At 46.0% G+C, this 24,016-nt stretch overlaps 11 protein-coding genes across 11 annotated transcripts; 5 read left to right on the top strand and 6 right to left on the bottom strand.

The window, feature by feature from the left end:
- Window positions 1-281: 281 nt before the first annotated feature.
- Window positions 282-1,092, bottom strand: N7495_001831 (uncharacterized protein; the record flags this gene model as incomplete). Its single annotated transcript, XM_057204501.1, has 2 exons — window positions 282-914; window positions 1,021-1,092. 2 exons carry the CDS (start codon window positions 1,090-1,092, stop codon window positions 282-284), a joined length of 705 nt encoding a protein of 234 aa, XP_057068574.1.
- Window positions 1,093-1,886: 794 nt separating this feature from the next.
- On the top strand, window positions 1,887-2,867 carry N7495_001830 (uncharacterized protein; the record flags this gene model as incomplete). Its single annotated transcript, XM_057204500.1, has 1 exon — window positions 1,887-2,867. The coding sequence occupies one exon, from the start codon at window positions 1,887-1,889 to the stop codon at window positions 2,865-2,867; it is 981 nt and encodes a 326-aa protein (XP_057068573.1).
- Window positions 2,868-4,180: 1,313 nt separating this feature from the next.
- On the bottom strand, window positions 4,181-6,331 carry N7495_001829 (DUF2293 domain-containing protein; the record flags this gene model as incomplete). Its single annotated transcript, XM_057204499.1, has 3 exons — window positions 4,181-5,692; window positions 5,750-6,070; window positions 6,122-6,331. The coding sequence occupies 3 exons, from the start codon at window positions 6,329-6,331 to the stop codon at window positions 4,181-4,183; spliced, it is 2,043 nt and encodes a 680-aa protein (XP_057068572.1).
- A 378-nt stretch (window positions 6,332-6,709) lies between these two features.
- On the top strand, window positions 6,710-7,180 carry N7495_001828 (uncharacterized protein; the record flags this gene model as incomplete). Its single annotated transcript, XM_057204498.1, has 2 exons — window positions 6,710-6,999; window positions 7,066-7,180. 2 exons carry the CDS (start codon window positions 6,710-6,712, stop codon window positions 7,178-7,180), a joined length of 405 nt encoding a protein of 134 aa, XP_057068571.1.
- Window positions 7,181-8,008: 828 nt separating this feature from the next.
- Window positions 8,009-9,939, top strand: N7495_001827 (RING finger and CHY zinc finger domain-containing protein; the record flags this gene model as incomplete). The annotated part of the gene is made up of 3 exons (XM_057204497.1): window positions 8,009-8,911; window positions 8,980-9,344; window positions 9,399-9,939. The coding sequence occupies 3 exons, from the start codon at window positions 8,009-8,011 to the stop codon at window positions 9,937-9,939; spliced, it is 1,809 nt and encodes a 602-aa protein (XP_057068570.1).
- Window positions 9,940-10,923: 984 nt separating this feature from the next.
- On the top strand, window positions 10,924-13,842 carry N7495_001826 (IQ calmodulin-binding motif domain protein; the record flags this gene model as incomplete). The annotated part of the gene is made up of 1 exon (XM_057204496.1): window positions 10,924-13,842. The coding sequence occupies one exon, from the start codon at window positions 10,924-10,926 to the stop codon at window positions 13,840-13,842; it is 2,919 nt and encodes a 972-aa protein (XP_057068569.1).
- A 1,034-nt stretch (window positions 13,843-14,876) lies between these two features.
- Window positions 14,877-15,575, bottom strand: N7495_001825 (uncharacterized protein; the record flags this gene model as incomplete). Its single annotated transcript, XM_057204495.1, has 1 exon — window positions 14,877-15,575. The coding sequence occupies one exon, from the start codon at window positions 15,573-15,575 to the stop codon at window positions 14,877-14,879; it is 699 nt and encodes a 232-aa protein (XP_057068568.1).
- Window positions 15,576-15,968: 393 nt separating this feature from the next.
- N7495_001824 (potassium channel family protein) lies at window positions 15,969-17,380 on the bottom strand (the record flags this gene model as incomplete). The annotated part of the gene is made up of 2 exons (XM_057204494.1): window positions 15,969-16,966; window positions 17,056-17,380. The coding sequence occupies 2 exons, from the start codon at window positions 17,378-17,380 to the stop codon at window positions 15,969-15,971; spliced, it is 1,323 nt and encodes a 440-aa protein (XP_057068567.1).
- Window positions 17,381-17,849: 469 nt separating this feature from the next.
- Window positions 17,850-18,134, bottom strand: N7495_001823 (uncharacterized protein; the record flags this gene model as incomplete). Its single annotated transcript, XM_057204493.1, has 1 exon — window positions 17,850-18,134. One exon carries the CDS (start codon window positions 18,132-18,134, stop codon window positions 17,850-17,852), a length of 285 nt encoding a protein of 94 aa, XP_057068566.1.
- Window positions 18,135-20,165: 2,031 nt separating this feature from the next.
- N7495_001822 (uncharacterized protein) lies at window positions 20,166-21,407 on the bottom strand (the record flags this gene model as incomplete). Its single annotated transcript, XM_057204492.1, has 1 exon — window positions 20,166-21,407. The coding sequence occupies one exon, from the start codon at window positions 21,405-21,407 to the stop codon at window positions 20,166-20,168; it is 1,242 nt and encodes a 413-aa protein (XP_057068565.1).
- Window positions 21,408-22,736: 1,329 nt separating this feature from the next.
- On the top strand, window positions 22,737-22,916 carry N7495_001821 (uncharacterized protein; the record flags this gene model as incomplete). Its single annotated transcript, XM_057204491.1, has 1 exon — window positions 22,737-22,916. The coding sequence occupies one exon, from the start codon at window positions 22,737-22,739 to the stop codon at window positions 22,914-22,916; it is 180 nt and encodes a 59-aa protein (XP_057068564.1).
- Window positions 22,917-24,016: the final 1,100 nt, after the last annotated feature.

The raw sequence follows: 24,016 nt of genomic DNA, 5'->3' as shown, positions 1-24,016 counted from the left end.
TTTATGTGATAGACAATTGACTAGACTTGACCTGGAATTTGTCTTTGTTACAGTACTTCCGGAAATAAGTGTCACCACTTTTACTCTTTCATACTCTGTGACCATGATGCCAAAATCAACTAGATTCGATCAAGAAGAGTAGGCGGAAAATATCTCCATTGTGGCTGTCTGCGCCTTTCCAGCACATAGTGAATACATCCATCCCAGCCTGACAGCATTGGTTGCAGGACTCGGATCTTCAAAAACCCTATGCACTTATTGAGTTCTCAAGTCTGTTCTACCTAGATGTCCTCATTCGACAAAGATGATCTGCTCAGTTCATCTTCATAACTAAGTGCCATTCTCCACTTTTTCAGGAACCAAGGAGCAGCTTTCCAGCTTCCCCAGTCCCAAGGAGCACACGAACTCCTTTTTAGCATCAGTGCGTCCCTAGCATATACATCCACCTTCAATTCCCATAGGTTGAAGAATTGCGGCAAGGCAGCCGCTGCCATAATGGCCCTGTCCCGAAATTGTGGCAAGGGAATCAGGTCAAGGCTCGCATGGTGCGGTATCAGGATCTGGGCTAGCGTGGGACGGAGGCTCACTGGTACGGTTGACGATGGAAGGGTCACATCTTTCAGAGCTGCGGAGAGTAATATTTCTGGGTTATCCAGAGGCGTTGCGTCGGGTCGGTAGAAAGGGGACATGTAAAATGAGCCTGGCCCGCATTTGGCGGTCAGGTCATGGAGGTCGAAGCCTAATCTTATTGCGTTCTCGAGCATAGCTGCAAAAATTGTTGTGTGAACGGGCTCAGACAATGCTTGGTTTGGGGATAGGATGGGGAGATTATAGAAAGGTGTTGTATTACTTGGAAGTGTAGATATAGTTGTAGAGGTCTGGGAGTCCAAGTTTGTAGTACTTGGTGTATTGGTCTGTATAAATGGCGATAATGAATATTGATCCAATTGTTCCAGGGAGGGTGTATGGCCCAGGAGTAACAGCTCACTGTTTTCAAAAAATGGATCTGTTTCTGAAAACATTGTTGTACTTGACTCGCTGGGTGGCATTGGGTTGGGCATGATGCCTGTCGTTGTCAACAAAGATGGCCATGGAAGCGGAATATTGGTATCGAATATCATATCTGATATCTCAGAGTGGCTAAAATCTGATTGCTTAAAGCCTAGCTCTCGGGAAAGGCCTTCACTAGGACTGTGTAGTTGCTCCACCGTAACCAGCGTGCCAGTTGGACGCGTAGTAGGAGTTTCAATTGGATATGGCCGCAGTTCAACCTGTCTGCCTTCGCATCTTAATGTCTCCTCTCGGAGTCCCTGTAGCCTCTCTCTTCTCCTTTGCCCTGCAACCAGTGACGGTCTGTCAGATAAGCAATTACCATAATGATGTGGATAGGGCTTACTATAGACTCTCTGTGCTGCTCGATTCTGTTCTTTGCGCGCTAGAGTTATGACCCGTTTAGGTTTATCGACAGCTATAGGCCTTTGTTCGTAACTGCCTACCGTTGGTCGCGATTTTGTAGCTTGTGACATGCTATTAATAATTATATTGAGCCTTCAGAGGGAATAGTAACGAGTTATTGGACGGATGAGGTCATGAAATGTAGTTACCCACTTTTGGCTTACTCACCCGCTTTTCGGCTTACTCCCTGCCAGCCAATCAAATTGAATTTCAGTCCTAATCCTCCTGCCACTATTTCCAAAAATTGCGAAGCGTAAGCCAGTTGCAAACGAAGGATCATGCTGTATAAGGTGTATAGGGGGAGAGAGACGCTGGTCTCGCGATATTTCCACTATAAATAACGTTCAGTCCTTATGTGAATAACTTAAGGCTAAAGCAAACATATCTCAATCTTGGAAAATCACCCCCAGAGAGTCATAACAACCACAAATATGAGCACTCCCACCAGAACTATTGCCGTTGTCGGGGCCACGGGCATTCAGGGTTCCTCAGTCGTCAAGACCTTCCTGGGCCTTCCTGGCTGGCACGTCCGCGCCCTGACACGGTCTCCCGGGTCCGAGAATGCTCAATCTCTTAAAGTCCTGGGCGCTGAGATTGTGCAGATTGACCTAGCAGATCCCACCTCGCTAGAGCCAGCCTTTGATGGTGTTCATGCTATCTTCATGAACACTAACTTCTGGGAAGTTTACCGGAAGACTAAGGACGGTAAGGCCGCCTACAACAGCGAGATGCGGAACTCCAAGAATGCCGTTGAGGCCGCGGCTCGCGTCCCCACGCTCCAGCGCTTTGTGTATTCGGGCTTTGGGTCCATGGACAAAGGTAGTGGCGGGAAGTACAGCGGTTGCTATCATTGGGAGAGCAAGGCCGACGTCGTCGATTATGTCGAATCAACCCATGCGGATGGTCTGGCCAAGAAAACATCCATAATATACATGGGTGCTTATGCCTCTAATGCCTTCCTGTACCCAAAGGCTAACCCAGAGACTGGGGAGTACGCCATGGTAATACCTAGTGCTGAGACAATGCGGATGCCCATCATTGATGCTGTGAACACCGGGCTATTCGTGGAAGCACTGATCGTGCATGAGGAACCCGGTAAAAAGCTGTTGGCATATGACACTGATAGCTATCTCACTGCGACAGAGCTAATCGCACTCTGGTCTAAAATTACGGGGCGAAAGGCCAAGTTTGTCCAAGTGACACTTCAGGCTATGTATGAGATGACTCACTTGCCTTTCGAGATCTTGAATGGGCCTGCTTACGTTTCCGAGTTTGGGTACACAGCGGGCGTTGATGGGATTATTGAGCCAGAGCAGCTGAAGCACAAAGTTGTGACGCCGAGCTATGAGGAATATTTGAAGAAACAGTCCTTAGAGCAACTTCTTGGGGTAACACCTCCCGAGGGATATTAGCATCTTGATAACTAGATAGCTTCTTCTATCTTCAACCAGTCTTACGCAATCTACCATTCGTCCTTTATAGGTTTCAACAAAAACGAGGAATTTTTGATTATAGACACATTATTCACGCTTTATTTAATAGAATCACGTTGAATTAAACGCCAGGCATGCTTTTTCTTAGCCTAAACCTGACCGCCTCCTAGAGTTTGAGCAACTTTCCTGAGTAAAACGCCAAGGGCAGGCAGTGAGAAGTAAGGAGTCTCACCAAAGACTGTCCCTCAATAAGCTGGGCCGAGTCCGTGCTCCGGAAGAGGAGCCCTAGAAATGAAGCGAGATGGTGTGGTAGAGATTGAAACAGGACTTGGGTAACGACAGGTGTTGAAAAGATTCCCCGAAAGCTGCGCTTTCTCTTGGGTAAGGATCCAAGGCCGAAATTTGTCCAATCGATAAGTAGCACTTGACATATCGGGTGCAGAAGGAAGGGGTGCTCAGTAATTCAAGCTTTTTGACTCCTATGAGCCTGATCCAACTCCTCAGCAACTGAAGCTTTTCGCTGAGGACTACATTAGATCAGCAAAAGGATCCACGTCTTAGAGATTGGCCTGTAGTAACCTCATCGGTTTTACCTTGGGAACGAGAAATCTCCCGATCTATTCGTGAAGTGAAGGAGGATGTTCTAAATATGAATAGGGGAGGACTAGCCTCTATCTTGCGATAACAGGTATTAAACAAAGATTGAATTTGTATAATACATAATCTGGTCTTTTAAGATACAGGCCTAGAAAGCTAGGGTTCAAGAAATAGTAAAAGAGTGTATGTGGTGACCCGATTTTGTACAAACATATACATATTTTGCATCCTATTTAAAAGGGTATCCATTACATCTCGCCCTTGAATTAGGATATGTCGCTGGAGGATGAATTCAAGACAATTCTCCACCACTGCCAACTTCTCTAGGTGTTTACTCCCGATGTCTTTGCCAATCACGTATATGGGGAGTATATGTCTGTGGGTTTAGCTCGGCTTGGTCTACCGATGAACCATATTTATTTCTCACTTCCATGCTCGGTGGGTGTAAAGGCATAACGATGTATTGGTTGAAAGGAACAAGCTTCCATTAAAGTTGTTACTCAGGTGATGATGACGTTTAAAGTATATGGAAAAAATGAATCAGAATATGGAATATCAACTCCGTGGAGGATAATCGTGCTAGAAATACAACAATAGGGGTATCTTTACCAAAAAAGGAAAACCAAAAGAACTCCCAATCATACACTAAAAAACAAAATACACCAATAAAAACCATGCTTGAGTGTTGCTCAACCTCACATGCGTCGTCGAATACGCGGAGGCTCAAGGGACTCAAACCAACGGTCATTCAAAGGGTTACGACGTGGATCAATGCGAGCTCCGGGGGGAATAATCTCAACAGGTCGGACGTATCCATCGGCGTAATGGGTAGTTAAGGGAGCTTCGCGGTCTACTGTGATCTGGCCAGGGACTTGTCGGGCTGGAATGCCCGGACGAGGATACATAACATATTCCACTGCAATAGGGAATTGCCCGCCGGGCATGTGGTTCATGCCGGAGCTCATATCGACTCCAGGACCTGCTGTTCTATCCCATGTGTCATATCTAGACCCATGTGGGGATCTTGTGGCGTGACTGGCAAGAGTCACACGTTCCTCATTAGCGTAATGAGTAGCCAAGGGAGATTCGCGGTCCGCTGAAATATAACCAGGGACTTGCCAGGCTGGAATGCCCGGGCGAGGATACACAACATACTCCACTGCAATAGGGAATTGCCCGCCTGGCATGTGGTCCATGTCGGAGCTAAGATCTACTCCAGGAACTGCTGTTCTATCCCATGTGTAATATCCAGAGCCTTGGGAGGGTCTAGTAACTTGACTGGCAACTCGTTCCCCATCTTGCTGCTGTAGGTCATCATATCCATTCACGAAGACAGGCATATTACTGTCAATTCTGTCAGCTGGCCTGACGGAGATTCCCATGTCCCATTGAGAAAAGTTGCGGGAAACAGCATTCGCTGTTGAGTGAGGGTGGTCAGTTGACCCGTTACTATCTGCTGGTTTCTGCCTGGTTAGTTCCGATGGGACTTGAACTCGCGCATATCCAGAAATTGGTCCCTTGCCATCCAACGGAACGTATCCAAACTGGATACCGACGGGATTTTCGTCAACCTGGTGGTCTTTCGCAGTCGAAGAGTCAAAATGTGATGTGGACGTTCCAAAAGCTTCGGGAGTATGGCTTGCCATAGGAGAGACGGCATCCATGTTTTCCGAATATTCTTTCTCAAGCTCACTTCTTCTTCCACGAACAAACCATTCTTTGTGCCCGGGCCGGCTTCTCTGAAAATCAACCCATTCTTTGAAGTGGCCGTCGGAATCGTGTTTTCGTTTGAAGTTTTTGTTAGCATTGGCAGGCGTCTTGCTAGAAGATGTCTCGGTAAACGGATTGTTGTGGACCACTGTGTTGCTGGAAATGTAAACAACTTGGCTATCCTGTGAATCAGCCTCTTCGTCTTCCTCGAATTCATCTTCATCATCCGATATGACAATTATTTCACGAAACACGTCCTCCAGTTCTGGTAGGCCATTTTCATCAGGCCCACGCCACAAAATGAGCTTATCCACACAGAGTGGCTCAATTTGACTCCTCGCACCGTGATAGTTCCCACGGTTTCGCCCTGAGCGCTTGTTGCTCTCTCGGAGAATACTGTCATAGGCAGTGTATTTGTGGCGAATATGGGCTAATACGGCCATTGATGCTCTGCGACCCCAAGATAAAGTTGAGTTGGCGCCGACTTTATCTCCTCCCTAGAATCATGTTAGGTATACTTAATTGTCAAATTTCGCGGTAAGTGAATACGATACTTTCTGAAAGGACTGTTTAATAACTTCAAGTAGGTCTGAATCTGGAATGACTGGGAATAAGTCCTTGATGGCATTCCTCGCCTTCTCGTTGATTTCATCTTGTGACAGAAACTTTTCCATGGGATCACAAAAATGATCATTAGGGAGAAAAGCATGTTCAATTGCCTGGTTTATACTTCGAAGAGTAATACCAAGTTTTTCACAGGATGCTACAACCACTGTGGTAGGGAAATGGTAGCCGATGCGATTAACATGCTCAGAAAGTAGGTATTTTTGTGCATTTCGAGAGGTCTGACTTCGCCGGAGATGATCAGCCGGTTTCTGTAGAAAATTCGAGTTTAGAGGGAGTGTTAAGGCGATTTTCTTTCTTACCGTAACTACATAGACTGGAGAACCGCTTTGTCGACACATCTCCTTGCAAGCCGTCGTCAGCTTTGGATTTCCCGCCGGTATCAAAGTGTAGTCGCGTGGAGAAATCAAATCGGATGTCAACACTGTTCGAAGTGTCTTCTTCTGCTGCGACACTCGCTCATGGATGACCTTGTGTTTGCGTTTGGGAACGGCCCGACGTAGGCGAGCCATTGTGGCTGTCGCTTTGGCGTCAGAATTTTAAAGAGTTCCAAAGTACATGTTAAGTGTGTGGGGTTGGATTGGGGTGGGGGAGGTGGTGGGGGGAATCGCGTGAGTAATTGTAAAAGTCGCGTTTTCAGTCTCACGGAATGGGATGTAAAAGATACGATACGATCCAAGTTGGACGAGGTTCAAAAGTGAGAGAAAAGCTTGAAGGACAGATTGATGATGGGAAGGTGGAAGGTGGAGAAGAGAAAACAACGAAGTGAATTATAGATTCGTAGATAAGGGTGATGATGAGCTTGTTGCGGCCCAATTTGGGCTAGTGTTGCCTGAGGCACCCGAATTCTTATTTCTCTCCGCTCTTTATGTTTCATTACAAATTACACAATGCATTCATCCATGGCCCAACAAGAAGTGGTTCATGCATACCGTCAGCTTTATCGACAAGGGTTGAAAGCTATCCGGTACGCCACTCCAGCCCGACATGTCTTACGATCGTCCTTACGTGATTCCTTTCGCTCCTGTCCGCGTGAAGAGTTTGATTCTTCGAGAGTCTTCAACACGATTCGATTTCTTGAACGGGCCACCGAATACACAGGTTATGAACACAAGATTTTGAGGAATCTTTTGCTTATAAAATACTGGGCGATGCCCAATATTGCCAAAGAGTCTCGCGTGTAGGTCCATCACACCACCCGGATGCGGATGCAAATGTGGAAGTGGAGTCTCTGACTTGGTCACAGATTAAAGGTGTTAGGTCTTGCAAATGCCGAGGATAGACTACGCAAAAATGCGTATGAACACTATTACCTGACATTGGAACGACTGAATGAGAGCATAGGAACCTGCCTGAAGTGAGGACCAACGAAATTGGATGTGAGAATGTTGATCCTATTCGCTACACCGCAAATCCTTCGTTAGGCACTAGTACTTTCCCTTGGGCATGAATCTAGCATCCGGAGTACTAAATAAGGTGACAATATGGGTGCTCTTCTCGGTGGACCTGGAAGTCGAACTGTTGAGTGTCATACTTCGACTTGTCTCCACTATTTTATTTCGGTATATGTACTAGTACATAGACTGGAGAAGTCAGACGACATGTCTTTGAACTTCAAGCATCTAATTGTGACCGTCATCTGTCCAGGAAATGGGAGATATGAATAACGAATTGAATTTGTTGTGCGCATTATGGAGATGGAGGTGTAAATTACCAAAATTGAAATTGAGGTGACTCACAGTGTAAATTTCAATCTAAATATTTCCCAAAGTGCAATAACCCAGTATGAGTAGTAAGTTCTAACCAAATAGGCTATACGCAGTATTACTCCGTATACTTATCCGTGTGGAGTACAGGATAAGATGATAGTAGTTCTCGTAGTTAATAAATTGTCCCCACGATTGATGATTCAGCAGGTCGACGTCACACGGTAACACCGCCTCACTTTCCCCTTTTGCTTTCTTTGACCGTTTTGTATGTGGAAGTTCTTGCAATATTATAATATCTAGATATCTATGAACATATTAATATCTTCATTCAAACATCCTCTCTGACTTTGGATTCTAGTGAACTTTCACAACCCCCAGCCATATCCCGAGGTGGAGTCCCATCTACAAACAAAGTTGATCTTCACCATCTATCCTCAGGTTCTCTTGTTGGATTGAATTTGAAACGGCGGAAATGCAGTGCTGTGTACTGGTATTCCACTTCCCACACGATTAACAAAAGAGATGGATATGCCGAGTAATCAGGATTCAGGAACCCCAAATGGCGAGTCAACGATACCTCGGGACGAACCACCACATTCAGGCTTAGGGAACAGGGAGTCTGCTGAAATACAAGCTCATTCTTTCCGCATGGATGAGCTTGGGCAAATTTCGCTGCCAGCAGACGATGGAATGGGGTGGCTCAGACGGAAAATACACGCTATTCGGGACCTTGATCTCAGCAGCAATGAGAAAGCACGGATGATCCACGATTTGATGACAGAGAGCTACAACTCCTTCAGACCTGCATCGCTTCATTCTTTGACCGCTAAATCTCCTCCGTCAAGTCCTCCGGTCTTCCATCATGCTCCTGAAGCACAAAAGATTTTAGACCCAAGCCCGACCAGCCCCACATTATCATTATCCACCCTACAAAATGAGAGTCTGCTTTCGGTCACACCCGAAGACCAGCAACCTACATATGTTCCAGTGGTAGAGCCTGACTCCCCGGTGGTCGAGGCTCGAGATGAAGATCCTGATACGGAAGAGTTAGAGGAGACATCCCTAGGTTGTGAACACTACATGCGAAACGTTAAACTTCAGTGTTATACTTGCAAGAAGTGGCACACATGTCGCTTCTGTCATGATGCAGTCGAGGATCATCCTCTGATTCGCCGAGACACTGAACATATGCTATGTATGTTATGTGGATATCCCCAGCCTGCTGCTCAGGATTGCAATCAATGTGGCCGACAAAGTGCCCAGTATTACTGTGACATTTGCAAGCTCTGGGATAATGATAGCAATAAGAGTATATACCATTGCAACGACTGCGGTATTTGTCGGATTGGACAGGGACTTGGGAAGGACTTCTTCCATTGCAAGGTAAGTTTACATTTCTTACGCGTGATATTTACTCATATCTTGACCATGATACTGAGAATTATTTTTAGACATGTTGTGTCTGTTTGCCTATCTCAATCGAGGACACTCATCGGTGTATCGAAAGATCTACTCAGTGCGACTGCCCTATATGTGGAGAGTACATGTTCACTTCTCCGGAAACAGTTGTTGTAATGCGATGTGGCCATAGCATTCATCACAAGTGTCTTTCAGAGCACTCGAAAACTTCCTTCCGCTGTCCCATATGCAGTAAAACCATCACCAACATGGAATCGACATTTAGAAACCTAGATCGCACTATCGAAAGCCAACCTATGCCCGGTGAATTCAAAGACACCAAAGCCATAATTTACTGTAATGACTGTGGTGCAAAGTCAGCTGTCAAGTATCACTGGTTAGGCTTGAAATGTGATTTGTGAGTACTAGCGATGTCTTGATACGAAGATGAACAGAGTGTTAATAGAATCAGGTGCGAGTCCTACAACACAGCTCAGATCAGACTGGTACAGGGAGATGAATCAGGAGTGCTAGAGGAAGAAGGAGTCCTTGATCATTCCCGACAGCGATCATCCTCTTTCACAGAAGAAACCACGTCTTCGGCAGCACTACATCTAAGCACCAGCCCAGGCTCGCAATCAACACTTGGAGTTCCGATACCAACTGGCTCAGCCGGACGATTCGTATCTTACAATATGACTCATGGCCGTGCAGTTTCACCAGTGGTCAGCAATTACTTTGGTCTTCCCCCTGATCGTGTATCTGGGAAGTCTTCGTCGTTACCATTTTTCGGTGGTAACGAAAATGAGGTCGAATATGGTGCTTTGAACTACCTAAGCAAGAAGCTTCGGGACCGATATGGCTTTCTCGCAGGCGAGGCAGCATTAGATGAGGCGGCTTCAGATATTGAAGAGGAGGAAGAAGAAGGCACTCAATCCTCAGGTTCTTCTGGGTCGGAGGCCGAAGAAGAAGGGGATGAAGCAGAATACATGGACATTTTCGGTCACACATGATCTCGTTGGAACATCTTAATTTTATTCTATCTTCCAATAGAAAAAAAGAACAGCTCATTGAAATTGGAACTGCGCTACCGGAATTTCGGGGTACTCTTACATAACCACAAAGGTTTCAAAGATTTTAGCCAGGAGCAAGTATGGGGGCTCATACAAATTTCCTCAACGGCATACAGCCGTTAGAGCTTCGACTTGGAGCTCATGCGAAAGAACCGGTCTGATCCACCAAGTCATGACAAGTTTGCTTTATCAAGTGCCATTTACACTATCACCTAGCTCATAGAACTTGATTGATCATACAAGTCCCCCATACTCTTATATGCAATAGTTCCTGAAAATTCCATAGATCTAGATCATACTAGCTATGAAGCTGATAAGTTTCTATAGAGCTGAAGCATACGGGGACCTATCATAATTCATATGGGCAGTCTTCACCAAATACACCGAAGGAAAAATATGTAATAAATATGTACTAAACGGCCTTAATAAATCTATCAAATAAATAAATATTTAAATATTAGTTAACAAGAAGGAGTACTGCTTAGCTAAGCGTTGACATCTTCTGCTTGCGGCGATCAGATTCCATCTTGGTCAGCCTACCTTGTTTTGACTAGATTGACTCTTGATTCTTTCTTTTTGCGTGATCAATCTATTTTTTAGTTTCTCCTTATCCCTAATATGAACTACTAAATCTTACTTCCTGGGAACTGAAACAAAGCACGGATCTCTCCGTATTCCCAGCCTTAGAGAGAGTATGTTCAGTCATTCTTGGATTCCTCTACTCCGCAGATTACTATACTCTTCTTCCTTATTTTGGCCGTCACCGCAATCTGACTGAGAACGTGTGACATTATATGAAGATACCGTGTTGAGTCGTATAACAACGCCACGGTCTTTCGTCTAAACTATCTTATCAGTTAAGCCCTGCCCCACAGTTCCTCTCTCCTGGACTCTGTATTCCGTACGCAGTACTCAACTTGGAGGATGATGCGTCGTAACTCCGATATCGAGATACGACTCCCCGATGCAGGACCAAACCCCCTCTCACCTCTCTCCCCTGGCTCTGCTACTACCGAGCCTGACGTGGAAATGATATCTGAGCCGGCACCGCCGCTGACTCTTCCGCCACACATCGCAGCTCGTTTCTCCCACAATAAGGTGCGCCGCTCCTCTGCTGCCTCATCTCGACGAAGCTCGATTTCCTCCCTACATTCCCACCATTCAAACGCTTCATCCCATGGCGCACCAAGTGCGGACCATATTGCTCAGCACCTCCGACGCACTTCCATAATCGAAAGCCGCAAGGCTAGGCTGGCTGATCGTGCGCTTCACGCCGAGAAAGTGAGGCTTCGTGCTGCTTTGGCGAAAGCGGCAACCAGAAACCTGCAGATTGAAGCGCGAGCTCTTGCGGCTCAGCAAGCCCGAGAGCGCCTTTTAGCGGATATCACGGCCAAGTGTGAAGACCAAGTCAAACGAGCCAAGAAGAAGGCCGAGGACCAGAGAGAGAAACAGGCCGCCGAGCACGCTCGTCTGCGACTGGAAATGGCAGAAAAGTTCGCCGAAGCCGAGAAGCGTCGGGCACTCTACCAGCAAGCCCAACGGCGCCAACGCACCAGCAGCGTGCCACTCACAGTGGAAAAGAAGATGACTCGAGAGGTCACCAAGTCTCTCACACATGACGAGGCCGCTAGAAAAATTCAACGCGTATGGAGAACTCATCATGCACAGAATATCATGCACGAGTTCCAGACTTTGAATCTGTCGATTGAAAGAGCGCGCACGATGTCTTTTGAGGATGTTGGAGATCTTGTTGCTAACGAGGAAGTGCTCAATACCATGGCAAAGGTTCTTCGGCTTTGCGGCTTGCAAGATCTGGAAGGCGGGGCCATGGGTGAACGAGGTGCGGTGCGCACATTCCTCAGCAGCTACCTCATCGTCACTCATTCGACTGAGGTCATGACCGGCGACGGTGAACAGGAACAGGATCTGATTTCAAAAGCGCGTGAGCTCTTAGGGGCCTTTGACCAGGTCACTGCATTGCTTTTATCCGGTTGCTGCTCACCAACTGTGATCACGACTGATCTTCAGACTTTAATTGAATCTTACAATGTGTTTTTTTCGGCGTTCCACGCATGGAAATCTCACGATTCGACGGTATTGATCGAGATCATGCTTGCACAATTTGTGGAGTTGGAAATGATTTGGCAGACAGTCAAAGGTGATGTAGCTGGCGGGGTTGCCGAAGACTATCGACAGGGTATACGCCAGAATCAAATCCTTCTCCTGGCTCGGCTCAAGCGGCTCGCAGGATCTGACCGCGCTATGCAGATGGTGCGATCTTCTCTTCAAAAGGCCAAGAGAGAGAAGAAGCGCTCTTCCAAGCAAGTTATCCCGCGTTCGGCTGAAGTGGCGCCAGCGTCAAATGATGCACTGACGGAGAGCGTCACAACTCCCATCAGCGAGTCGTTCAACAACGTTGATGCTGCAGTCTTTCAAGAACTGGATAAGCAACGGGCTTCTCCGCATGAACGATTCACCAAAATTCTCACTGCGCTCCCTGAGAATCGGGTCTTGGTACATGAGCTCCTTCTCAACAAGGAATTCAAAATCGAAGAGTCGTCATATACAGAACCTCGAAGACAAGTCATGGAGCATATGTGTGAACAGATGAGGCAAGATGTTGAAGCGGGACAGGGCACAGCTTGGACTGTTGCGATGGCCACTGTGATCCAAGATCGTCTTCTGCGCTCCCTTCGCCCCGGTAACTCACTTCACGTACTTATTAGCGAAGTCCTGGACCCCAAACTGGTGGAGAGTCAGTGCAGAGCCGGCATATTCTCATATGAGAACTTCTTCGACTTTATGAACAATATTTTGCCTCGACTGTGTGCTCCATATCGTGACCGTGTCGTCATGGCATTTTCTGGGGATGTATCTGGCGATGCCATTGACCGACTGGCAAGACTGATGGGTATCATTGACCTGCTCTCACTGGATCACACGAATTTCATGATTCAGGTTGCAGCACCGCAGCTAATACAAGAAGCGCCCGGGTACGAACAGCGGACATTCGATCGAGGTCTTAACGATGGATCTATCAGTTTAGGAAAAACTCGAAGATTTTGGCGAACTCACCGACAGATTATTGTTGATGAGATGAAGAAACGAGACCCTGAGAATATTCATGGAGAGCCTCGTCCCCCAGCAGCACGGGTGTATGCCCACGGTCTGATAGACCTGGTGTTCAGCAATGCCACAGTATCTGAGGATTTGATCCCAGAAACCTTGGCACTAGATCATCAACGATTGGAGCGCTTACACGCCCGAGCCTTCCAGATAGTGGCGACAGCATCCATATTACTGACGGCAAAGAATTTGCTGAAGCGGGATGCACGATCTCAATGGAAGCCAGAGGCTGATCGAATTCTCTCTCTGGATTTCAACGAGATTCGAGCAGATCGTGTGCAGTCCATCTTAGAATCCACACATCCCATGCCACCCAGTGCCAGTGCTCAACTTAATGTCACAGTCAAACGAGTATTGGATCCTGTTGCAACAGCCAGCACTGCAGCTACGTCTCATAGTGCTTTATACGTTGGAGATAATTGTTCCGAAAGATCAAGCGAGTCTACAGGTGCACCAGCTCCGAGTTTCTCGGACCCCGTAGCTCGACTGATCCTCTCACGATTGCGGAGTCACGTCCTATCTCGACTGAGCGCATCTAGCGCCTCGGAGCGAGTACGAGCCACGACAACAGCGAGTCAGAGTCTGGCTGGGGCAGGTATGCCAGAATTCGTCAGTGAAGTGGGCCAGTTGGTAGACGAACTTGAGAAAATACGTCAAGTGGATTGGCTTTGCCACGGAACAGTCTATGAGCAGCTGTATTCCGATTCAACCCAGTAATGAGCTTTTTGAGGGCACATAGCAGTAATGATGTGGGTGTTTGAGATTTATATGATTTATGTTACTGGGACTATATCTATCTATGTCCTGGGAAGTTGACTGATTGGCAGGACCAGGATTGGCATTTGTATAGGTTTTAATTTGAGGTTAGTCTATTATAAGCATTTGGAATTTCAATGTTAACATGAAGTACATTACCTGAGCACATGGGCAGCATGGATATAGTCATATATTAAATTGCCTTGTCAAGACTAAACTAATCCATGGTAGTTTCATGGTTGTATACTCCATAGCTACGGAGTAGAGATCTTAAGATGACAGCAGGTCGTCTCTAGGACTGCTCCAATGGATATGCAGGAATCTACAGCCTCTTTCCTAAGGCCATCTTAGCACCCTCAGATGAGCTTGTCCACTTGATAGGTCTCATCAAGTGCTATCATTTTCCCCGATGTACACTTAGCAGTCAAGATCCAGTCAATCTTTCATAAAAACAACCATCTATCGACTCAAAGTTCAATGTCTCCCATCCCTTATCTCCTGACTGAGAACATATTAGGTCCGAAATGGCAATAAAATGTCTCGTTGACGAGAGCTCAACTGACTGCTATCAAAGCCCTGAACAGATCTAGCGAGTCTCAAGGAGCCCTTGGGTCTTGGTCAAGCCCAATTGCATCGAACTCGCAACAAGACCAAGGACAAAAATTCCAGGGCCAACTCATCATTTTATTCTGGCGGTTGATGAAAGAGTCCTCCTAATCTAGCATTGAGTGATAAAACGCAGGGAAGCAGGCGGGTTATAGAGAAATAGGGACGGTCAAGTCGAAAATGTCGAAAATTGCGATATATGAACAGACTTCCAGCAAATAATCATTCTTTTGCTTCGGATAACTAAGCTTTCACTTTCGAAGTTCTACTTCAAGTATAGAAGTGTAGTTATAATGAAAAAGATAGATGGAGTACTTACGCTGTATCTGAGGACTCTGGCTCAGTAAAGTAGTGAGTGAATAGTTAATCTTTAAGATAGTTGATTGGGTCTAGCAGTGCCAAGTATCAGCAACATCATTAGCATAATGTTCAGCCTGCGCCCATTCCAGACTCTTCCATTTGGCTGGATTCTCAACCGAGTCGATAAAATGCTTCAGGGCCAACACAGTCTGCTCAGCCCACCGCTCCTTGCTAACCTTCCCAATACCAACAGCCATCGGCGGCATAAGAACTTTTTGAATCCGATTCTGGCCCGAATGACGATTATGTCCCTCAACGGCACACATCAGGCTCCACACACACTCATACACGATTTCACGGTCCCAGCGTACATCACCCGGATCATGCATGGTCGGACAAATAGCTACCCAGCGACAGTCAACCGCGTTGGCTTTCAGGTTTTCGGGGAACTGAACCAGTGTACATGTTCCTGGCGGGGCGAACCCGCGCCATTTCTCGTATAGCTCCAGTTGCACTACACGCGTGAGAGCGTGATAATCATACTTTGGACAAAAGAATCTGGAGATTGCACCATCAAATGCGCCATCTAGACGGCCGTAGCTGTTGGCGGGTGAGACTACCAGGTCATACTTTGTATTTGGCGGAAGACTATTTAGACGTTCGTTTATCGTCGTTATTTTGATTTTCGTGCCATTTGTTGGCCATATTTTGTCGAGAGCGTTGTTTATTGCTGTTATGTACTCCACTTCCATGCAGAGGAGTAGTATTTCAGGGATGTTGGATGTCATATTTTAAATATGTTGAAGCGGGTAGCTTGACAATGAGATGAAGAAAGTGTGAAAGTGTAGGAAAGAGAAGAGAAGGGCTGTCAATCACGGTCTGTAGCTATAAACAAAATCTTTGGATTATGTTAAGCTGAAGTGAAAGTTGAAGGTGAGGTCAAGTGCAGTGGCTGACAGAATGAGTCTAAATTAGGTAAGAATCGGCAATGATATATCAACGTCATTAGGCTACACTGAATAACTTCGAGTGTTTGATAGTTGTTACTAAACCTATTATGGCAGTTTTCAGAGGTTCAACTTTTAAGGAAGAAACAAGTCTTCAACCTCCTACATTTAGAGTACCTGGATATATAAATCATCAGGGTGCATCCGTATATCATTTCTCATAAATTTCTAAAATTAAAATTCTTCAATACCCAAATCCTGTTCTTTTCGTAAAGTCGGTTCCTCGCCTTCGGCCGCAGCTCGACCCTGTTCCAGTGTCGACACAAATCGAATCAAACTCTCGCAAAGCCGATCAAGAACCCATTCGGGCTCCGTCTGCTGGGCCAGCAAAGGACTATTCTCACCGATCCAATCCCAGTTCAGAACACCGTACTCATCCTTATCGATCGATAAGCCCGCATCATTATTATCGGGATTATTTGGTGTGAATTTTGGGTCAGTGAATTGGATTAGACGGGTGAATTCTACCCACTCTTCGTAACTATATCGCTTTCGCTTCCCGCCGCGTGAATCTTGTGTGGCGCTTCGGATAGCGAAGGCAAGTTGTTGGGCTAGTTCGTATGGTGAGGGGTTTGAGTCTTTGGCAAGTTCTTCGATTGTGCGTTTTGGTCGGTCCGAAGAGGGCTTTTGCTTTGCCTTGATTAGTTGAGAAGGTTCGTCTTCTGGATCAACGGTGTCGTCTATGTCTGTCCCGACTTCAAATCCATGACTGAGTCGCTTCTTCTCTTCGTGCCGTTGTATGTATTGCATCAAAAACGGCACGCGACCTAAGAACTCTTTGTATGTGCTGGCCTGCGGCATGACGAAGTAATTGGCAAACGTCTCAGTGGAGGTTTTGAAACCAGCCACGACTGTGTCACTCATTTGAGAAATGAGCATGGTCATGGTCGGGATGGCAATAAGCGACCACATGACGAAGAAGGGCCGTCCTGCATTTGATTGAGGAGTGAAATCACCATACCCTATTGTAAGGAGGGAGCAGAAGCAGAAGTAGAGTCCCTCGAAGTAGGTGATGTCCTCTAGCTTCCAGAAGACGACTGCTCCGCAGCTCCATACTATTCCGAAGACAACAATACTGATGAATAAGTCGTTCCATCGGCGGAATCGCATTGTATCGTACTGAATTGCTCGCATGGCGTCGAACCGGTCCTTTTCTTCTCTCATAACAATCACTGGGGGCCAGTGATTATTCCCGAAGGCGTGGATTGTGTTTGCGATTGGTCGGTTTTTTTGGAGTGGTATATCATCTTAGCTTTAACACGAGGGTCTTCCATATCAGCGAGTGTGACGGATCGGTTGAATGTAGACTGTCTTTTATGCTCGATATGTTTTCTGATCACATTATCGTAGTGGACCTCGCGGGCGAACTGATGGATACTCCCAACTACCAAACCGAGCATGATGATGCCAATCGTCGCATAGGGCCATATGATACCCCTACCCACGGCCGTAGAAGCGGTCACATCGCCAAACCCTAAGGTGAGCACAGTGATGTCGCAGAAATACAATGCGTCGGCGAAGGAGATGCCTAGTATGCGCTGGAATATTGCCGCTCCAACAAGGAGCCATACTACCAACGCTGTCATCTGTAAAATTAAAGTGCGTTGATCATTCGTTAGGACAAAATGCTGCGGGTACCTGCCCAGGAAATAGCCTAGCATATTGATCATGAGGAGAAAAGCCAAAATGAAGTAGAGAATCGCCGCAAGGACAGCACTCCAATATGCTTGTGAATATACTTCATCAGGTCCAATAGGCGGACTGTAAATTGCCAGTGAAGCAGTCAGGCCACTTAACTATAGAACAAGGTCAATTCAAAGCAGATTACAACGGGAAAGATAGTCGATAGCCCAACATACCATGCCCACGGCAAGAAACCATAGAATAATAGTCACTGGCAAGGCAATGATATAACGCACGGATTGAGTGAAGTTGAGTAGTAAAAAGATGTTACCCACAACACCACAGAAGACCGAAACCGCATTTACGGCCGTAATCCTATCAATCTGTCAACTATACCGAAGGCAGTATCTCGGGTCGCTCTAAATCGTAATCTCACCAATGGGGATCAGGATAGCCTTCCTGCATCCAATTTCCAGCTTTCCCATCTATTCTGGAGATGATCGTGCTCCTCCACGGCATCACTAGTGCAACGATCGACATGACATTGGCCAGCGGACCGGCGGCTGCAGCCACTAGCGGAATGGCCGTCGAGGCAATCCACCACGACTGAGGCTCATCATCTTCAGGCGGCCTCATGAAAAAGTGGCTACACAAGCGGTCCCAGAGACTGGGGTCAGCTGGGGCTCGTGTACAAGGATGTATACTCTCGAGACCCATTCTACACCATTCTTCGGCCCGTGCGAGGCGACGAGGTCACTGCGTTGGACCAAAAATGGGCGGAGGGCCTGGAGTCAGTCAACAGTAAGATTAGTAGGATTTGTCACTGTTTACTCCAGCAGAGGTGAAGTGGTGTTGGAGATTGAAGCTATGATCTGTCCATGGCTTTACCCCAACCTATCTCCATGCGGCCTTCATGCAGGTCATGTGAGATACTAGGTTTGTATAGAGTATGCAACTGATAAAGAGTTGAGTCAGTTGACTAAAGTCATAAGATTTCAATTTCCGATTTAAGTAATAAGCTTGAAAAGAGTATAGAAATGAAAATACATTTACTATTCAGTTGAAGCGGCATTACTCGGCCTATGATGTCATCGTCAATTTGAGCCTCGAAATCCCGTGACTTCCCCACCTATTACCATGGTTCGAAGGTTAATATCGACTAAAACATATAAAAGTAGGGCTAATGGGTAGATTCAATGGTGAGAGTCTTGGATTTTGAGTTTTACGGTCTATCTTTCTGAGATCACTTAATCCTCGAGATATGATATATCCCACCGTCAGATTACAGTCAGAAGTTACTATGGCTGTCCTACATCTGGTCTAATAGCATTAAATGCCTACTTTAACCTCTTAAAGAATATTTTATTTCTACGAGTACAGGGAAGGCCTAAGACACACCTAGGCATCTGAACATCAAGTATGGGCTAGAATTGACTTGCATTTTACAAAGAGTACCTATTAGTACCTAGATACATGGTATTTATGACAATAAACTAACCAAGCATCTAACTAGACAACGAACAAGCAAAATCACCCTATGGCTAAATCAACAAATCATAATCATATCATTCAAAAGATATCACGCTCCAACAAAGAACATTGGACCAGCACCAGATCCAATCAAAAAAGCCACTATTTTCCATGTGCCAACCTTATCGGCTTACACCATGCATGCAGAACGTGCATGAAAGGAAACATGGGAAACATGTGTACATGTAAGCAGGAACCTATGAAACAGGTGTACCGAGGCCTATACTGTGTCTAATCCAATGGGGAACTTGGATGAGCGGAGGCCCGAGGAAACAAACTTGGGTACTAAAGTCCAATACATACTACATGATAGGCTCGCCACCCCATGAATAGTACCCCTCCAAACCATCTAGACTGAACTCCCCCTCTTTCTTCCCCTCTCATGTTGATTCCAAGAGCCAGCTGAGGAGAAGTCTGTGGGGCTTTGGTCTGTGCAGACTGTGCAGTTGGTAGTGGGGTGACATCGTCATTTTCTTTGGAGGTACCTGCTTCTTGGGTACTTCTTACCCATCATCTACACATGCAGCGAAGCGCTTACGCTAGTCACATCACTTACCCCATGTAGTATATGATGTACGTGGAAATAAAGCTGGCAATATTGAAACTAGAAATAGTGATTAATTGTGGACGGTCGTGGTTCTATATACAACCTGGTTCGACTCGACGTGGGAAGATTGCGTAGCACAGTGGTGCTACGGCAGGTAACTGAGGGACAAGTGTATCAAATCAAGGCGGAAAAGTAGGAACAGACGTAGTATCGAAAATCAAAAAAAAAAAAAGTGGAGGTGAACAGGAACAGAAGCAGAAGCAGAAGCAGAAACAAGAACAAGATGGTATCATCAAAGCAGATTGACGGACATCGACAGAAGGAAATAAACAAACAATGAAAGGACCCGTCAGAACAGAGCGCAGCTGACGCCCGAAATCAAATAAAAAAGACGCCGCCCCAAGGGGAATCTGGTATCAGGGAAATCAATGAGAAGGAAGCGCCGAATCCATGGTTCTTTTGAGATCCAGAATAGATCAGAGTAAAGGGAAAAAAATAACTAATAAAAGCCAGCCGAAGCCAAACCATTGCTCCAAATGCATCAACAAATGTCAAATGCGCCAGGTATATAAAGGACGAAAGTGAAAAGGAAAAATATATCTTCTCAGTCAGACTCGGTTGTTTTCAAAGTTCAGTTTTAGTTTTCAGTTTTCGGTATGTTTTGATGCGGTCTATTTGGCCGACGGTCGGCGCAGGATTTCTTCGCAGTTGGCATCAAATCGCATGTTCCACAGACGAACACTATTCATCAGTCTCTCGGTGTTTTCGAGTTCCCGATCGCGACCAAAGATGGAATCGACAAATTCACAGCCAGCGTTACGGCCCATCGAGACTGGGCCTTTGCCGCCTTCTCGCTTAGCAGCCTTCCACATGTAGAGTTCACATCCCTTGAGAAGCTTCTTGAATCGTGACCAAAGGCGATCTCCGCTTTCCAAGAAATCTTCGACTACTTCTTGGGCATCGATGTTGTGGATGCGCGGAAGACATTCGTCGGCCCGCTTGACTTTCCCCGCAAGTTTGATGAGCAGAAGCCAGAGGTCGCCTGCCACGTCGGCCATGGGCGTTGAGGCGCCATGGTGGAAAACAGTCCAGTCGTATATCCACTTGCCGAGGGAGTTCGCGTCAAACACACTGCCCAGAAGAATGATTGGTGCTTCGGTTGGATCCCAGTTCTTGATCGAGTAGCCTGGTGGGATTCCGGCGCGCTCGGCATCTTCCTCAGTAGCTGTAGGTGGAGGCTTTGATGCAGGAGCTGGCTTGGGCTTGGACGGTGTGCGGGTGGAAGTTGATTGGCGACGGGCACGGGTCTGGCGACGGGCTGCATCTATATCATCTTGGTTGGGAACCTGGTTGAAGTAAAAATGAGAATCAGTGGCTGGATTTTTGGGCTGGGTTTTAGGTTTGCTGGTCGAAGCCGTACGACGCGGATCTGGTCCATCTTGTTTTATATTTGAAGCCGGGGGATAGCCATTGCCGTAAGGGCGGGGCTCGCGAAAGCCGTAGGGCGGAGGATTCACATAGTATGCATCATCGACCACATCCACAAAGATGGGTCGCGTCTGCCATTCTGAGTTGGGTCCGTTGCCGAAGCCATCCCCCGGAGGATGACCAGTTGTTGACTTGCGATGGTGTTTGGGCGGACCCGCAAAGGAAGCACTTACATGATCGTGCTTGCGTGGTGGAATGCCATAATCTGGCATCGCCTCATAAGTTTGCGGGTGAGCCGAGTACCATCCTGGTTCCTTGGTCGTTGTGTAGCTGGCCTTGCGCGTATGGCGCCGGGAGGTTCCTCGTGGCGAAGTGTATGCGTTTGCGTATTGCGAGGCGTAGTAAGCGTAGTGAGGCGATGTTGGTGGCGACTGAGTGTAGTCGTAAGAAGACCACCCCGGTGGTGGACTGGTGTAATGATACATTATCGACCGAGCATATGGAGCTTTCCAGAGTTGAATCGAGAGAACTGATAGAGAGGCAGAAAAGAAAAGAAAACAAGAACCCGGATATATTATACAGGATATCGTGCTCCAAGCGCAAAAGACAAAGGATCAAGACGCCGATGAGAACTTGCTAGAAATAGGTAGAGTAGGACCGTCACCGTGGTACGGTTTCCGATCGGAAAGAGGAAGGTTGACACTGAATGTGCTGAGAGTGCATTTGAACGTTTTTGGATAAACCCGAGAAGAAAGGGATTTACGCCTGGTAGGATCTTTAGATCCAAGTTTGACTCTCAAGACAAGAGTCGCAAAGGGTTCAGGTGAAAATGACCCGGAGAATACGGGTTTGAAGGTCGATGAAGAGGGTGGAGAGAGGAAAATTCAAATCCAAGGAAAGATAAAATGGATCGCTTTAAGGACGATTTTCCTTCGGAGCCAATTAAATTTGGCTCCAGGGGTGGAAAAAGTGCGTGTTTTTTACTCTATTAGTTGTGGCATTAATCTACTTTTTTTGTAAGCGGATTTCAAACGCCGTTTCTTTCCTTTTATATTCCCTCCCTTTTTTAATCTATATGACTCTACATGACTCTTTATTTTCCACTTTTTCCTGACTCATATATAATAATGTAGGCAAATGTCATATTCATGATTGAAAATGAATCTGCATCATCTCTTTCTCAAAAGGTCCTTGGAAATACGGAGTAAACCAGTCTAGATGCAACATGGTAGCCTTTCTCTAGTTGATTTAGGCATCGGACAGCTGCATTCTGCCTATCGTTGGGTGTGTCAAGGCATAATACATGACTCTTAAAAAATGACAGCTTATCATTGGTTGCTCTATCATAAAATAGGAGGGTAGGAATGGGGCTGATGCCGCCACCGAGTCCTAGATTTGTTCTAACTGGTCCATTCTGAAAATACTATCGTAAGAGCAATATCACAATATTATAATCTCGTGTCAAGCTTCTGTTGGATAGTGAAATGGTATTTTTGTTAATACCATGTGCTAAGCTTCCAAGGTTCCAGAATGAGCGCCCACTTCTCGATTTCCCATGCTTTCTTAAGACACATCATTCCTGCATGAACACATTCTTAGCTGCATATCTCTCTCTACAGGTGGAAGGTTATTGATTTGACTTTGGGCTTGTTCAAAATGATCAGTGGGCAAACTAGCCTACGATCAAATGTCCGATAAATTCAAGACTGGTACCATGGATCTACTTCAATATTTCACTGGAATTTACGGATCATCCCGTCTTATTTAGTGGGTTTAAGACTCCACCCATGATCTAAAACCATCCCAAACCCACTATGTTGCATGTTGTCAAACTATTTACACTCTCTGCGTTGGGCATGCTAAGGCTTTACCGCTGGTCGCTGGTCGCTGGGCAGCAACCGTTTGGGCGAGAAAATGAAGAGTTTTCTCATGAGCAGATGGAAATTGCAGACCGCAACTTACTGAACAAAGCTTCACCTGTCATGAGAGGCTAGATTTCCATAGGGCTACTGTCTACAGGGTATGAGCTCGTATAGATCGAGTTTTGGACCATGATCTATGACCTCACTGTAGGGCTGTGCACTTAATACCAGGATTTACCTAGTGATCTCATAATTCATATGTCAGTCAATAGAAAGAAGTATGTAATTTGGTAGTGTCTCTATTTGGTTCATATGCTAAACTTCAATTTTGGTGGGGAATCAATGTCTGACTCAAGAAGCCCTAAGACGCGATCAAACGCCCTGTACTCCGTTCCCGTCTCCGTACTCCGTTCTCTGTATTAAAAATCAACATCTTTACTCTCCACGCACAAGGGATGGAATATTAAACATCTTATTTGGATTCCTTGATTTGTGTATCAAGGGCTTATCCCATTATTTGCTTTTTTTTTTTTTTTTTTTTTTTCCTTTTCATTTCTACTTTGTTCCAGATCAGTAGACGTCTTTCTAGAAAATACTTATGTAACCCCTTTCTAATTATCAGCCAAGCAAAGTGAAATCCTGCGCCACCAGAAGGCAGTGCTGATCTTTCAGCGTGCCGAGTTTGCAATATGGTTGATGTTTTTTTTTATCTCTTAGAACGAGAATACTATGTCCACGGGTACTGAAACTGTATACTTTGTTACCTGCAATAATTGGTTTCTTATGTCTAACGCTTTTGTTTGGAAGATGCAGAGCTCAGACATCGACGTCCTCAGTTCGTTTCATTCTTTCAGCTCTCCTAGGTGTCTGCCTAGTGTGGCCGGAGCGAACGGGTTTAATGGGCCACACTAAGTGGGGCTGTAGCTAGAGCTTCAACGGGCTATCATCTATGAATATCACGGACCTCGTCTATCCGAATACTACCACGTACTATATACCTATGTATGTACTTCTGCTATGTGATCCCTTTCTTTTGGTATTCTGGTATATCACATCCTTTTATAATAAGCTGAAGGAATGTACTCCGTGGGTATAACAAGGTTTCCATGTCTATAGAATGCTCATAAATGGATCTGTATCAAAGTACTGTAATTTCATTTAGACTTCAGGTGTGCTTATAGAATGCTTTTGAGCCTCTCCCCATCCCTGCTCATTTGTTTGAGACATATGCA

This window comes from Penicillium taxi, assembly GCF_028828555.1.
Source record: "Penicillium taxi strain IBT 34144 chromosome Unknown utg000001l_segment0_segment0, whole genome shotgun sequence".
Taxonomy (NCBI): Eukaryota; Fungi; Ascomycota; class Eurotiomycetes; order Eurotiales; family Aspergillaceae; genus Penicillium; species Penicillium taxi.
The sequence above is the reverse complement of the archived record's forward strand: the minus strand, read 5'-3'. Positions and strand labels throughout refer to the sequence as shown.